The sequence below is a fragment of the Patella vulgata genome, chromosome 2, assembly GCF_932274485.2.
Source record: "Patella vulgata chromosome 2, xgPatVulg1.2, whole genome shotgun sequence".
Taxonomy (NCBI): Eukaryota; Metazoa; Mollusca; class Gastropoda; family Patellidae; genus Patella; species Patella vulgata.
In genome coordinates, this window is record NC_065880.2 from 23,825,196 (window position 1) to 23,842,129 (window position 16,934).

The 16,934-nt window shown below is 37.1% G+C and overlaps 1 protein-coding gene across 1 annotated transcript; it reads right to left on the minus strand.

The window, feature by feature from the left end:
* Positions 1–180: 180 nt before the first annotated feature.
* On the minus strand, positions 181–14,136 carry LOC126809642 (melanopsin-like). Its single transcript, XM_056099041.1, has 3 exons — positions 14,124–14,136; positions 687–773; positions 181–365 (listed from the first exon to the last, which is right to left on the minus strand). Exons 1-3 carry the CDS (start codon positions 14,134–14,136, stop codon positions 181–183), a joined length of 285 nt encoding a protein of 94 aa, XP_055955016.1.
* Between the last annotated feature and the right edge of the window lie 2,798 nt (positions 14,137–16,934).

Sequence of the window (16,934 nt, forward strand, 5' to 3'; positions counted from 1 at the left end):
AATATGTACTAACGGATACGACATAATCCTACTTTTTACAGCTATCGTGTTTTTATGGACTGGATAATCCAATCAATTTCCGAATACACATATAGGCGTTGGAAATGTCGTACGACTGCCTTCAAATATCAAAACACGACGCCTGAGGTTGAGGATATGATTTTAGTTGAGAAGGACCATTTACATTGGAATAGCTTCTATTCTGCCAGAACTTCCGGTTTCAGAAATCGGACTTCTCATTCGATGTTTGAGTTTTAAAAAGAGTTTCCTTCTAACAACTGGGTGACTTAAAGAATACAAAATAGGATTAGTCACTGTAGACATTTTAGCCACCAACTGCGGTACCACAGATAATTGAGGTGTTAGCAGGGATTGGTTACCGAACTGACCAATCATAGCAATGATGACGTATGGCACCCACGAAATGCAAAATACACCAACTGTTATGAGCAAGGTTATGGCTGTTTTTCTTTCACCTCGAAATCGTCTTTGACTGGAAAATCTGCCTTTACATATAACAACAGAAGTATGGTAGGATTTCATTTCCTGTCTGTGTGACGATATTAAACGTAGTATTTTGGAATAGGCGAAGATAATAAAACACAGAGGAAGAGCAAAATTAAACAAGGCAATTGAGAGAATAAACGACCGGTTCTTCCAATTCCGGGATAAATAGTCAAATGTACACGTAGTTCTTGATCCGTCCAATTGGTATTGACTCCATCCTAGCACCGGAGCCAGTGACCATAACAATGAATATAACCACACAAACACTGAATAAGCAACGATAGTACTTTTTGATCTTGGAAAGTTGGGATTATTATATTTTGTCACTGATGTAAACCTGTCGATAGCTATGGCGGAATAACTGTTGATTATCAATAACCCAGCTGTACCGGTAATCGTTGCGTACGTCTGACACACTACAAAGAAAAATGAGAATCTATATATTATTGGTATACGCAAAATATATTTTTAAGAATCCACAACATTTCAAATACTCGTCGTATAGAATTAGACAAGCAAACAGATATTGTCTAGAACATCGGATATAACAGGTCTCCGGTGGAACCTTTCATTATGATTAAATTCTGAAAAAAAACTTTTATTGACATAACCAGTCAGCTAAGCTAGTGAAAGAGACTATTGTCCTTATTTACGAAAAGCAGAGGCAGCAAAGGCTTGCAGTCAGTAATAAAAACAAACCAAACTCATTATATCAACGACAACTGGGCGGTAAATGCAACGGCTGCGCAAACGGTAGTCCGTATTGTATTATGGTGATATGAAAACAATGGGATTGGACTCCGAACCTCCTGATCACTGAGTCACGCTTGAACAGACGAAGGTGGAATCAACCTGAACATTGACTCTAGATTCTGTGAACCATTCGCCCGTCTTATTAGTTAGACAATCGAGTCTACAACGTTCATTTGGCCACAGATCACTAAACATTTGCCCATTGACTTTAATGTTAATTCTCGTCTCTTAGACCGGCTCTAACTTTTTCCCAAATTTTCGTTGGGTAGAACACTTTCTACCACAGATGGAGCAACATGTGGCAACCTCTTGCCCAAAAGCACGTATGAGGTTCACCATGGAAAACTTGAGATACACAAGAAAACATGCAATTTTGGACCCTACATTTCAACCTAACCAACCTCTCAACTCTTGTATCCTTCCGCCTCAAAATCATGAATATTCACCAAAACCTGGTAGAAAATGTATTTTCAAACCCTTTTCTTCGATTCTGCACCAAAAAGTCAACAAAAATCGCCATTCAAAAGTGGGAAAAAGGGAAAGGGAGAGAAAGACTAAAAATAACTTTTGCCCTACATGAGCTGTGTCCATTTAAATATGTTAGACTCGATTGTTATGGGTTATCCCTAAACTGACTGAATGATAAATGATTGAATTGGGGTTTAAGGTCCTACTAATGGAGCGTATAAAAAGCATATGTCATATGGACGATTTCATTTCAATATCATGATTAAAGAACTTCAGTCCAATACATGTAAGAATGTAACTATATTAAGAAATTGATTACCGTCGCTGCTTATGCAGATGCCAGTTCAATCTGGCATGCAGTGAATACCCACGGTACGGTCAGAACAAAAATACATTAGATAAATTATCGAATTGGTCCAATGACTGGGTATTTAGAGTTACGCTCTCCTGTAGATATTATAGGGAAGTGTCAACTCTGAAACTGGAAGCAAATAATGTCTGAATTGAATTCGAAGGAAAGGGGGCAGAATTTTCTGAATGTAATGATGTGACTGACAGGCATATCATTGAGAGCAAATAAACTACTCTGCTAATGATAGATAGGTCAATGATAAGATCAATATGCGGCTATGGCTGTGTGTAACACGATTATATTAGTGAAAACAGGGCTCAGTTTCGTACATATACGGTTTATTTATATATGGAACAGAATATAAAACAGCTACATAAATTAAACAGGAACTGAACTACACCAGGGACACAGGGTATCGCTGTCGATGCTCTGCTACTAAGTCTTTTCGATTGATTATATGTAAAAAAAAATATATGTATAAAGCCCTAATACTGGAAATGATAAAGTCAAAATACCTCTAAAGCCAAAGTTAAATGTAAAACGTCAAATGTAAGGTGTCAAATGACAAATGTTTATTGGAAAATGCATTTTACTTTTCTCTCATTACATTTGCGCTCTGCCGGATCTCATTTGTCCTTCACGTTCCACATAGCATCTTACGCACAGCACTATCTTTGATATTATGTAAATGTAGGATATCACGTGACTTAACATATACGGAAACGACGCCGAGATCAACCGGACACAGTTTAGGCCAGCATACTATAAGAAATGAAATAAAATGGGAGTTTAACGTCCTACTGTTCTGCTCCGACTGGGCTAATGAATAAGGGCATACGCCATACAGTGTGCTGTGAGGGATATTTTGCCCGGACAGCGGCGCTACAGCCTACTATTATATCGAATTCCAACTGCTAATGGATCTTTAACGTGTACACAGGACATCGGTTTTCCCTTCCATCCGCACGACTAAGGTTTCCATTGCCAGGCCCTCGGTCCTGCACTACTGACAAGGAGGAACCACGCAGGAAAATCCCCATAAACTTTCTCGGCCACAACAGGGATCAAAAACAGGATCATCAGGTTAGCGAGCCAACATCGTACCCACTGAGCCATCGACAAAACAACTAGAATTTGTCTTCCAGTTATGTGTAGGATAACTGGAATTTGGTATTAAGACTTGTAATTTGGCATTTTAAAACACTCGCCCCCCCCCCCCCGTCTCTATCTCTCTCTCTAAATAGAGTTGAATGCAAGCTAATTAACTTTGATCTATTTCAAATAAAAGTATATATGCATGTGCCCAACAAATAATGAATATACTTAAAGAGAGGACTATACATTTCTTAGTATAGATAAATGGAATTCTGGATTAAGCACATCTTTAGTTCCCCCCAACCCCTTTAATCTTTTCATTTACAAGTTATGAAAATATGAATGTGCGAGAACATTATTTGAAAAGAGCAATGAACGTACCGTTCATTTAAAGGTATTATAATATTTAGACTTTCGCATTAAGACCCGTATGTTAACATTGAATACCCCCACCCCTCATCTTCGTAATCATAGTAATAGAGTTTAGTACCATCCAAATTTGATCGTTTGTCAAGGTTAAAATGCACTATGCAAGAGGTAAATCTACCCACTGTAAGTCTTTCTTTATATAAACTATTAATTAGACATTTATTAACATGAAAAGACCATAACCAACTCTCGATGCCATCTCATTGGATTTGAATCCGATTTGTTGTTCAATGCCCATTGATGATTAACCGCAAAAATGGATAATTGAGACTTTGATAATTATCGTGACAGCGGCAACAATGACAATCGAGGCATCGATTTTAAAATAAGGTTTCCTTGGCTTAGAATAAAGCTATTTGACTGAAATTTTCAGCATTTAACTATTACAGTGAGAACTGTCAGCTCTTGAATCTTCCGTAATGTATCTCATATAGTGTGCCAGGTTGATTTCCTCTTATCGTGTGGTGAATATCCTTATAGTGTGCCAGGTTGATCCTGGCGTCGTTTCCGTTTATGTTAATAAGTCACGTGATATCCTATATTTGCATATCAAAGACAGTGCTGTGCATAGGGTGTTATGCAGATAGCGTGAAGGACAAATGAGATTCGGCAGAGAGCAAATGTAAAATGTAATGAGTGAAATGTAAAATTTTGACACGTCAAAAAATAGTATTTTCCAATAAAAAAATTTGTCATTTGACACATTACATTTGACGTTTTACATTTAAGTTTGGCCTTTGAGATATTTTGACCTTATCATTGCCGGTATTTGTACATTGTACTGTTTAGATATAATCAATCGAAAAGACATATTAGCAGAGCATTGACAGCGATACCCTTCCATGTCTATTGCAGGAAGTAGGTGATATGCCATTCGAATTGAGGCGCAATGACCTGACATTGAGATACTGGACTAAGATACAATGTCTTGGGGAGAGTTGTCAAACATTTAAGTGCACAAAATCACCAAGGAAAAATTTAACAGAAATGTTAAATCGGAGACTCAACTTTCCTTTCGGCCACAGAGCAATTAATGATTCATAAAAAATATCTAAGATTAGATCACTATCAGATCACTGACAAGTTATTTTCTTATCGATCTCCATAGATTTTATTAAATCCAAACCATGATAGAAGCCTAAGTAATGTTGTTCAAAAGAAAGAAAATCCATAATACGCTCCAATACTATCGATGGAATTCTTGAGCGATAACGTGAAGCATGTAAAAATGTACACATGGACAGGTCTCCTGATCCAAACACGAACAAAACTGCACCAGGTGTTAACATTCATGAATTTTATGTTAAAGATCGTATAGCTCTAATCTTTGGAACCTTAAAATAGACGAACATGGATCTAAAAGCACGTAATATGAGTGTACATAATTCTGGGTTATGTTTTCTTTTTTCATTTCATATGGCACCCGCGGCTATTTTATCCGTAGACTAGAATACACGATTCGTGTAGTGATTTTAAAATGTTCACCATGTCTTAAATAGTTAATTTGAAAATCCGATATTTTCTTAGTAAGATAACAACAATATTGATTGAAATGGACCAAAATTGAATTCTAATTCGTCTTTTTAATTTCGAATTTTATGGATATTATTGATTTAGATGTATAGATCCTTTAAAATACAAAAAAAAAATTACCAGGTGGATATTCCATCTATGCATCAGATGTAAAGGCAATATCCACATCTCTTGACTGGCTTTTGTCGTCTACCATTCAACGAGCTGTACTTGTGTCACTCCCTTAGCAGAAATGAACGGAAATAAAATAGGGTTTAACGTCCTACTGTTCTGCTCCGACTGGGCTAATAAAGACAGGTACACTCCCTTAGCAGCATGAATTCAATAATACACGACAATACAACATCTAAACCAAAAATTGTTCAGAATATTCGGGCAAGTCCCTTCGAAATAAAAATAAAACCGGTATAGTAGGAAATGAGTTAGCGGACAATCTTGCTCGCAACCGACTCAACCTCTGCGAGACCTGCGTCCAGGAATTTAATAGTATTGATAAAACTAAAATTAAATCAGAAGGGAAAAATTGGTGGGTTAATCAAAAGAATAGGAACAGAACATTTTTAAAATAACGAATCACTATCAACCCGTTTAGCTCGAATGCGGTCACAATTTAACAGTTAGTTGGTCATGTCAGAATTTTATAGATCAGAATTCCTTCAAGAGTGATTATAACAAACTGAATTTGATATCACCATTTAAATGAAATAAATAAATATATACTCATCCCAATTGAATAAAGGCATATCAATATAAATTATTATGAAAATTGATCAAACCTAGTCATCAGTTATGGTCATATTTCTTGCTCTTTAACTGGAAAATTGATGATTGTTTAATAATTCGATATCTTTCATCAACTCATATTTTTGTGTAATTATAATCTTTTATGTATGACCCAATCAAATCATGAAGAGTATTTTTTCAAGTATGCCCAACAGTTTTAAAATACGAAACTAAACATGAAGGTGACTCCGCATTTTCAATCCATGTCAAGATCAAGATAACAGCAGCATCGGCAACGCAAGTGGTAATTTAAACGGGCTTTTTTGTGATATTGATAGGCGTTAAGATCACAGAAACTGCGTATCGCCTCATGTGTTTATGTCAAAGATCTGGGTTCCTTTTGATATTCGCGCATAATGGAATGTAAGTTCCTGGATCATGGCCCCTGATTGTCCAAAAGAATCCCGATTTTAGCTTGTGGACCCTCTATAGGTCACAATTTTATTTGATTTTAACAAGAGCATCGCTACCGCTGCAATATACGTCCACATATGGTACCTTTTAAAATGAAGAGCATGGAATATAAACTGGCTGCAATGACTGTAATATGACAAGAGGCAAAGAAAGCTATAGGCATTGGGTTTGTTTTGCCAAATTTACAGACTAAATATTAAAGATACATTATGTAAGATTTAGATAAAGAGCTGACCATTCTTACTATAATAGCTCAAAAATAGATAATGGAAAATGGTAATATTGAAAATTTGATTCAAATTACTTCATTCTGAGCCAAGTTTTCACTGTGTGTAGTTTTGACAAGATGTGTGCATAGTGGTAACCAGGGCGCTGGTATATTTGACCTAGCCTCGCCTCGCTTTCCCATTTTTAAATTAAATTTTTAAATGGTGAACCGTTCTAATCTAGTTAAAATCTCGAGTATCCGATGCCACCGAGAGTTGATAATGGTCGTGTTTTGTTAATAAATGTTTAATTAATAGTTTATATAACATTTCAGGCCTAAAGAAAGACCTGCAATAGGCAGATTTAGCTCTTGCATAATGTATGTTTAACAAAAAAGTGGGTGTGACACCAGGGCATGCACCAAAATAAATAGTTGCTGTCTTTGCGGTATAATAATTTATTTATTTATTTTTGTCAGCCATCATAGCTTATATGTCCATTATATATTTGAAATATTCTAATCAAGAAAATGCGACATTTCTATAGTAAAATTTGGCGTAGAATACGATGCCGAGTGGTAATCGGTCCGTCGGTGGGGCGTTTTCGAGATATTCGGGGTCAAAGGTCAAATGAGGTCATTTGTACTGAAAGTGAATGCGCAGTCATTCTTGTATCACGAAAACAGGCTGAAAATGACCGAAAGTAACTTCCCTTTCAATAAAAATATAAATTTGCTAAATTCACCTTTGTTCTTTGTGACCCAGGGGGTCAAAAGGTCAAATTGTTCGTTCTTGCTCTAGGAGGATTTAAAGATATAAATGTCGGCGCAAAATATAAAATTTAAAGCGAAACATGTTCTAATTAATAATAGGAACATTTATCTTAATGTGGTCTTAGCACCGAACTTTTACTTTGGAACGTCAAAGAAGATCTTGCATATCAGAACCAAAACACTGTCAAATCAAAATCTCTCCGATTTAGTTTCACAACGATTGCTATACATAATGAAACTAGTTGTCCGAAAAAAAACAATTGAATAGTTTCAAGGACACCAGCCTGCAGGCCGCGTCAGGTAGGTTGCCAAACTTTTCCCCGGTAATATTTACCAAAACGGCATTTATATCCCATGAGCTATTATGTACAATGAATCCGTCGGTTTTATCTGTGTCCATGGTCCGGCGAAATTCCTGGAAACACATAAAAATTTGCAAACTTTTAATCACGTGTTTTCCGGTCACAGATTAACGTCGGATTTCCTAGACTGGGATTCCAGAATTCCACGCGGCCTGCAGGCTGGAGTCCAACCATGAAACTATTCTATTATTTTTCGGACAACTAATTTGCTGCGTAGGGTTCCTTAGCAGTGTGTGTTTTGGAGGGGGTGGGGGGCAGGACCCGGGAAAAATCATGATTACTGCTTGAAATATTTCTTAACAGTTTAGTTATTATAGAAGCCTGGGCACTCCGATACCCCAAACTAAAGCCGCCATAATAACTAGTTAGGTTTAACTCAAATGTCGGGAATAGGACAATACCTGGCAGAATCTACGCATTGTTAATAAAAGTTGACGGAGTGTATTAGGGATAGAGACTATTAAAACAAATACGGTGGCTACTGCCTGTCGGCTACATTTTGGGAGTCGGGGATACCAGCACTTTCATTTCGGATTCGTTAGTTTTTTACTTTATATATTCTTATTTTAAAGAGGAGTTATCTCGGGAAATCATCGGTAAATGTCAAACCATAGTCATTCGGATCCAATATGGATGTAATTTGGTGGAAAACACCTAAGACAACTAGGCCTACCCTTCTCTTGGCCTCCCAAATTGGTTCCGCATATACCACAGATAACGCTCTATGGGTTATTGACAGTTCTATACAACTGAAGCACTGTAAGCTCTTTCCGGGTTTTCAGTATGGCCGGAATATAATACTAAACTAAGTTAACAACTTGGGAGCAGTTGAGCGTTGAACAGTTCTAATTGGAATCCTCTTTACATTAACTTGCGTTGATGTTATTTTAAATTTTAGGACCCGCAAGGAACAGCGTCTAGTCATTCGTATGCGACGAAACCCCGAGTCCACGTGTACACGTTGACCTGAACGTAACAGACCCTTGGCAATTGGAATCCATCAGCTGTCTGGGCAACATTTCCACCGCAGCTCTCTGTATGCCGTATATTCATTTGCATACGAGGCTTAAACAGTTAAATATCCTCCCAAAAGCAACATTTAACAAGCCAACAGTGAGGCTGATGTCCCCCGCCGAAATCCCAAATAAATAGATGACACATATTAATTAATCGCACATCTATTTTTTTTCAAAAGTATCGAGCAATCAAACTGATTATCAACTGTAAGTTTCATCACTCTCTATCAGATAGAATCAAAGTTATCTTGTCCCAAAGCATCGACCAAGGAAATTGCTTATCGCTGCTTAGCTTTAGCTCAATATGTTAATCATTGAACTCAGTCAAGACGAACATCTACATCAAGTTTAAACATTCTACCTCAATTAGAAGCAGAGTTGTTATGTTCCAAAGTCTTGACCAATCAAAATACTTATTTCTCCTTAGCCTAAGCGGACAATTCTCACCATCGAACTTAGTCAAGGTATTGATGTAATGAAACTATACACCAAGTTTCATCACTCTTACTTAATTAGAACTAAAGTTATCGTGTCCCAAAGCATCAACGAATCAAATTGCTTATCTCTACTTACCATCTTTGCACTCTATCAAGGCATTGACCCAATAAACACCTACACCAAGTTTGAACATTCTAGCTCAATTAGAAGGAGAGTTATTGTGTTCCAAAGTCTTGGCCAATCAAATTGCTTATCGCTCTGCTTACCCTGAGCAGAAAATGCTCAATATCGAACTTAGTCAAGGTATCGATGTAATGAAACTATACACCAAGTTTCATCACTCTCACTAAATTGGAACTAAAGTTATCGTGTCCCAAAGTATCAGCCAATCAAATTGCTTATCTCTACTTACTCTAAGCAGAAAATGCTCATCTCCACACCACTTTAAGGCATTGACCTAATAAACACCTAAACCAAGTTTGAACATTTTAGCTCAATTAGAGGGAGAGTCATTGTGTTCCAAAGTCTCGGCCAATGTAATTGCTAATCGCTCTGCTTACCCTGAGCAGAAAATGCTCATTATCGAACTTAGTCAAGGTATTGATGTAATGAAACTATACACCAAGTTTCATCACTCTCGCTTAATTAGAACTAAAGTTATCGTGTCCCAAAGCATCAACCAATCGAATTGCTTATCTCTGCTTACCCTAAGCAGAAAATGCTCATCTTCGAACTCCATCAAGGCATTGACCTAATAAACACCTACACCAAGTTTGAACATTCTAGGTCAATTAGAAGGAGAGTTATTGTGTCCCAAAAAGTGTGACGGACAAACAGACGGACGGACAGACAGACAGACAGACGGACAGACAGACAGACAGACGGACGAACCCATTTTAATAGTCCCCTGCTTTCTTCGAAAGGCGGGGGACAAAAACAAGTGTTGTGTTGTACTGTTTTTAACTGCTAGAAGCATCAATACAAATAGGGCGACTTTGTACGAATACTCCTCGAGGTGAAATGTTTGTTCAAACAGGTTGTCGAAACCATCACAAGTGCATTGTCCAATCAAATAGCACAGATAATTTAGATTAATGTGTCGACAGAATAGATTAAATTCTTCCAAACGTACAACACCTAAATGTAAATGATGTCGGAAGTTCAATTTAGGGTGGTGATACCAAAGCCTCGAGCACAACATCCGTCATAACGTTAAGCTAAATAGAATTTTATCCAACAGCAAAAATTGGGAGCAAAATATGTAACCTCAAGAAATGTACATACAGTGCGGACTCACTACCAGGAGGTCGCAGATTCGATCTCGGTGTTAGCCTAGAAGTTTCTCTGGAATTTTGTCAGTCTTGCATGACGGAGGGCCTTACATCTTTGCACCCACGTAACAGAACCATTGGCAGTTGGAAATCGAGACGAGACGGTCGTATCTCCGCTGTCCGAGCAAAATTTCCCTCGTAGCACACTGCACTGCGTCTGTCCGTCTTCATTAGCTCGGTTTGTGCAAAAGAAAAAAGCGGGTCGTTAAACCCCATTTAATTTTATTGCACAAAAGGTATGTTTGTGTTACTAGCTGTCCACACGCGCTTGCACGAGTAGAAACACAAAGTAGTAGGCACATATCACTCCCCTTATACCCCACATTTCAGCGTGATGGCAGCGATAGTGTAGCTGTTAAACCCTAACGGATATACATACAAACGACACTCACAATATATATATACAGCTATCGGGACAAGACCAAAGGTATTGCCAGAAATAAACAATAGCCTAGACAAAATAATCTTCGATCCCCTTTTGTAATAGACATTAATAGATTGAAAAGAACTGCAGTATTAACAGAAAGCTTTCTCAACAGACAAAGTTGATTGGTAAAAACATTTATTTATAGAGCCTTGATCTATTGTCGTGCCTACAAAAACCACAATTACTGTCTATCACCACTCACTGTTGGCAACATTTTATGGGTTATGTCCAACTACCATAAAAGAATCAATTTCCTTTGCACATTATGTTAAAAGCTCTGAATCACTACAAATAATACGTATCTCCAAAATAAACATATAACCTTTACTGACAGTGTCAGTATATACAATGAAAATAAATTGGGGTTTAACGTCTAAGACAGGCATGAGTCATGCAGTGTGCTATGAGGAAGTTTTGTTCTAAGATCAGTGCCACACAAACGGCCTAGATAAGCTTTGTGAAAACTTATAGCTTTCGTTTTACCTGATAAAGAATTTGTCTAAGCATATAGTTGTCTTTCAAGCTCGGTTTACATAATTATGTCTTCATGCACATCCATAAGTTCTAGCTAGGTCGTATTGGTATCAAGGTTGGTTGTTCGGCCATCGTCACTGACAAGGTTCATGTTATGTAGGAAATAAAATCTCATGCCATTTCTATCAATTTTCAGACCATAAATCAACAGAGAAAACTTAACCCAAAACTATACACAGAACGGATTCGGTGTCCCGTATATATTTTTAGACAGTGTCTAGCTATGTAGGCGACCCGTGTCATATTCCTCCTGAAACACCGGCTTTGGCAATTCCAGATACTTTGGTATGTTCCTCAGGTGATATCTGCGTACTATTTCTCTAATTGACACTTGAAGACTTTAAAGGTGATTGTTGAATCGCTAAAGGGAATGTCAGTCAAAACATGGTTAATTTCTTTTTAATATTCACAAAGATGTGATCATGAATTGACATTTCCCAACATTTGATATTCCCTTGCTTTTCTTAATGTATTTGGTTACATTTTAGAGAGGATTAACCAGCTAAAACGATGATGTCCGATAAATGTAACCAGCGGCTTTAAGATCGATTGTATTATAGTTCATTTAGTTGGGTTCTTTACTTCTTTCACACTACAACCATAAGCCCATGGATAACCGTTTTACTCTTAATTAATCACCCCATTTCAGACTATACATAACCTACACAATTATTACGCAAATAACAAAAAATAAGTACGAGCATAGGACGTCATAACAAAAATTGAAATAAAGATTAATTTCTTCGGTACAACCATAACATACGAAGGTCTTAAGTGCGATTTCCGACATGTTGAAAGTGATTTCCGATGTTTATATGTTTTCAAAGTGAATCCCGGTGATTTAAAGTAATTTATTATTAATGTAAAATATTTGTGAATACGAAGGTCTTTAGTGCGAATTCCGATATGTTGAAAGTGAATTCCGGTGTTTATATGTTTTAAAGTTATTCAATATTAATATTAATGGAAACTATAAGTAAATAGGAAGATTTTACGAGCGAATTCTGATATCTTCAAAGTGAATTCCGGTGATCGTAAATTATTCCCGGTGTATAAATTTGGTCAAATAATATTGTAAGTTAAAAAATTAGGACTGAAATGCTGATAAAAGAGGCTTTTTGATGAATTACAAATAAGTTCTACACATAACATCTCAAATTTGACGAGTTATTAGATTTCCTCCACATATGTCGAGTAATCTCCCTGTAATGATCAAAATATCGGATTTACGAATCACATTAAATTTTTAAATATTGTCATTGTAAAAGGTCACAAATCACACACAATAGACTATAATAACTGAGAATACTCTGAGCGGCGACAATTAATTGTCAGCGGTACTTATCTAAATTGATTTCATTTATTTATTTCAAAACAAGTTACGATGTCGATGAGCGAAAGTGACAATCGACACAATTTGCAATTATAAATAAATAAATATAGCTATAGTATTGAATTGTTTATTGCACTATATATACCATAATATGTTTCATGTATATAATTACTGTTTTAATAAACTATTAATCAATCACTAATTACAATACATTACAACTAATTGCAACGAAAGTATACATAATTTCTTGTCAACAAAAAGGGGGGGGGGTGGCTGAATGGTTAGCGTGCGCGCGCTATATCATAAAGTCTGTCATTGAGTCAACTGGCGTGGTTTCGATTCCCCGGTTGTACGTGACAAGGAGTAGGGTCGCCTGTCCAACCTCGTGGGTTTTCTCCGGTTTCCTCCCACTGCTAAAGACCCCTACGCGCAAGCGAATTATGTAAATAAAATTAAACCATATTTTAGTCCCGAAATATCCTAGTTTGTGTCGAGTGGACGTTAAACCCCATTTCTCTCTCACTCAACAAAAATCACCTACACGAGTTATCTCTCATGAACCTCCGATTTGGGCACAAAGCAGCGAGGCTTCTTAAACTCAACTAAATTGTTATTTTGTGTTTCCACAGTCAACATTTTTCGAGTTACTGGGTGTTGTTTTGGAGTTATTGGGTAATTCGACGCGCCCTACGTTGGGCTACGTAATCATGATGCATATAATTGAAATGAATTCCAGTAGTCTTTCAAATAAATACACCTACAGCGCCTTCACCTGACCTGTGGAGAGATCAAAATAGGTATTCGTTATTATAAATGTATTATGCATTTAAAATAAATTAGTTTTATGGGAGGAATCGGGTGTTTTCGAAGTGAATTTCGGTGAATTCCCGTGATCATATGTGAATTCCGGGTACGTGGCGTCGGGTGATCCCTTACCAACTGGAGTGTAAACCATTTTCATGCGTGACCTAGAGTTACCCACAATTTTTATACGTGGCCTAGCCTGGCCGATGACGCACCTAACAAAATGTATACGTGGCCTAGCCTGACCCATGGCCCACCTTTTTTATACGTGGCCTAGCGTGCCCCACATTTTCTATGCGTGGCCCATCGTGCCCCACAATTCTTATGCGTGCCTTTACGTGACCCATTACCCACCCAGAGTGCCCACAATTTTAGGCGTCGCTTAGTGTTCCAACATTTCTTGTGCGTGCCCTAGCGCGAACCATTACCCACCTAGGGTTCCCCACAATGTTATGCGTTGCCTTTACTCGCCTATGACCCACCATCTCATCTATGCCCTACAATCCATGACCAACCAAAGGTGACCCACTATATTTACGCGTGGCCTAGCGTGACCATTACCTACCTAGAGTGTCCATAATTTTTTTCCGTGATCTAGTGTGCCCCAAATATGTTGAAAAGTGAAACACCCCAATAACGCTGCAGTTGTTTTGATAAGTCTCCTGTACTGGATGGTAGAGATCGATTCTAACCAGCAAGCAAAATGGTGAACGTAGACTTCTTCATGGGGGAACATACCCTTGTTGCCATTTTTGTTGTTTATATTTATCAGCTCAAAAATTGTTCATGGGCTTGCACATTCTGTCAAAATTACTGAGACATGGTTATTGGGGTGTTTCACTCTTCAACTTTTTTCAGTAATCCAATCTGACTATACTTTTCCATTAGGCCCTCATGTGACTACTACCAATTATCCGTAAAAAAAAACTCGTACAAAATACATATGGTTCAGGTACTTTAAAAGATTTTTAACGTGGCGTGTCATGAATAAAGGGTGTGTACCGGGGTGTCCTAAAGTATTTCTCAGATACCATAAACATCATGATTATGAAATTAACTAAAAAGCAAATGTACGATAGTTTAAATGAAAATATAACTTTTAATAAGATACCATATAACAATTGCACAATACAGGCAGCATCGAAGTAGCCAGTGTGACTTCACAATACCTACGTCACAGATGATTCAATAGTTCATTTTGCTTAAACTCGCTTATAATTTGGAATCAAATTCTACCGTCTGCAGCAGTGCATGTCTCTGCGCTTGGTCGTTCGTCATATCAGTAAAGTCACTTTTCCATTTTCGTTTACAGTTTTACTACATAAAAAAGATAAAACTTAATCCAAGGATGTTCCCCCAATGAACCAACGACGATGACAAAGAGTGCTTTGTTGTTCCACGGCCTAAAACATCGACTCTGCCGATACTTAGGCATGTGCAGTAAGTTATCTTCCTGGCAAAATGGCGACAAAAAATACGACGTGGTGGTGAAATTATTTTCTGGTTTTTTTTAGTTATTTACCCCTGCATGTGATTATCCTACTGATATGAACCTGAATAGACGTTTTGGTGTAATACGTAGCCCAAATTAGATAAAGAGTTAGCAGTTTTCACCATAATAGTTAAAACAAACTAGATAACGTAAATAGAATATGCTGAAAATTTCAGTCAAATTGCCCCACTCTGGGCCGAAATATTAGCTTTTAATGTTAGACTGCGATAAAAAAAAAAAAAAAAGGCGCTATTATTCACTTTTACGTTTATTTTTTTTTTGCAAAAAATGTATTCCAATCCGCTAAATATCGCAGGCTAGAGATGACAACGAGGGTTGAATATGTTCTGGATAAGTTAATTAATGTCTAATAAATAATTTAGACAACAATTCAAGCCTAAAGAAAGACCTGCAATAGGCAGATGTAGCTCTTGTGTAATGTATGTTTAATGCATGATGAAAAATAATTTCCAAGCGCCTGTACGATTGATTAGAGAGGTTTTCCACGATGCTAACAGTATAGCCGTTCCTTGTGAAATTGGTCAATCTACCTAGAAAATCCTCTTTCTTTTTAAAGCGAGCGGCTGCCAGGCAGGATACGCCCACATTTGGCAAGAGATGGATAGAGAACAAAATAATAACAAACGGGATTTTTTTGTACAATCAGGGGCAATAATCCAGAAAGTTATGGTCTGAAATGCGCAAATATTAAAAGAGACTGAGATCTTTGGATATAAAGATATGTTTTAAGTTTCATCAGAATCGGATAAAAATTGTGACCACTAGAGGGTACACAACCTTCGTATTGCATACTTTTACACAATTTGCGTACAAAGAGCGGCCAATTTGTCGGGCAGTTTCATTTCGATTTTCCCGAAATTCGAATTCAACCTTGATTATGGTGGAATGGTGAAATATAACGGTTTTTAAAATCGGAAAAAAAATTGTGACCTCTATAGATACTCCGCAATCTAAAAATGCGATTTTTCGAACACTCAGGAGTCATAATCGAGGAAGTTACGTTCGGATATACGCGATTATCAAAAGGAACCAAGATCTCATTGTGTAATGGTGATATATATTCATATGGTTTTTTTTTAAAATCAGATTAAAATTGTGACCTCTACATGGACGGCAAGATAAAAACGTGATTTTTTGTACATTCAAGGGCCATAATTCAGGAAGTTACGATCCGATACGCGCGAATATCGAAAGGAACCAAGATCTTTGGGTTATAAACTTACATTTCAAGTTTCATCAAAATCAGAGGGTCCACGACCTTGATATACCATATTTTTACGCTATTTGAAAACGAAATTCGAACTCAACCATCCTTAAGGTGTAACGGTGATATATTTAAACGTTTTTTAAAATTTTTTTTATTAAAATCAGATAGAAATTATGACCTCTATAGGTTCCACAAGCTAAAAACGCGATTTTTCGTAAAATCTGGGACCATAATCCATGAAGTTACGGCCCGATACATGCCAATATCGAATGGAACCGAGATGTTAGGGAGATAAACCTATATTTCCAGTTTCGTTGAAATCGGATAAGGGGCGACGACAATATACGTCCACATGAAAATGTGGGCGTATAAAAAAAACGAAAGAATTGTAAGATATTTCAAACCAAATAAGTTGCAAATAATCCAGGCGCCATTTTGAAAGGCACGAGAATCCGTAGCACGCACTGACTTAAAAAAAATAGTGGTTGATGATTTAATTTTTTTTAAAAATGTGGTTTTATTACGTAATTTGATGTTCTAATGCTAGCTTCCTTTGTAATTACAATTGTGATACTCAGAACAAGATGTTCACTTCTACAAAAGACCTGATTGCCACAAAATGAGAAAAGGAAAATGCTGTCAGTTTTGATTATTGG

Excerpts from the sequence above, each read along its gene's own strand:
- LOC126809642 (XM_056099041.1), bottom strand. Across the intron at positions 366-686 it reads GGACGGATCAAGAACTACGT|TAACACCTCAATTATCTGTG; the intron begins GTACATTTGACT and ends ACCAATCCCTGC.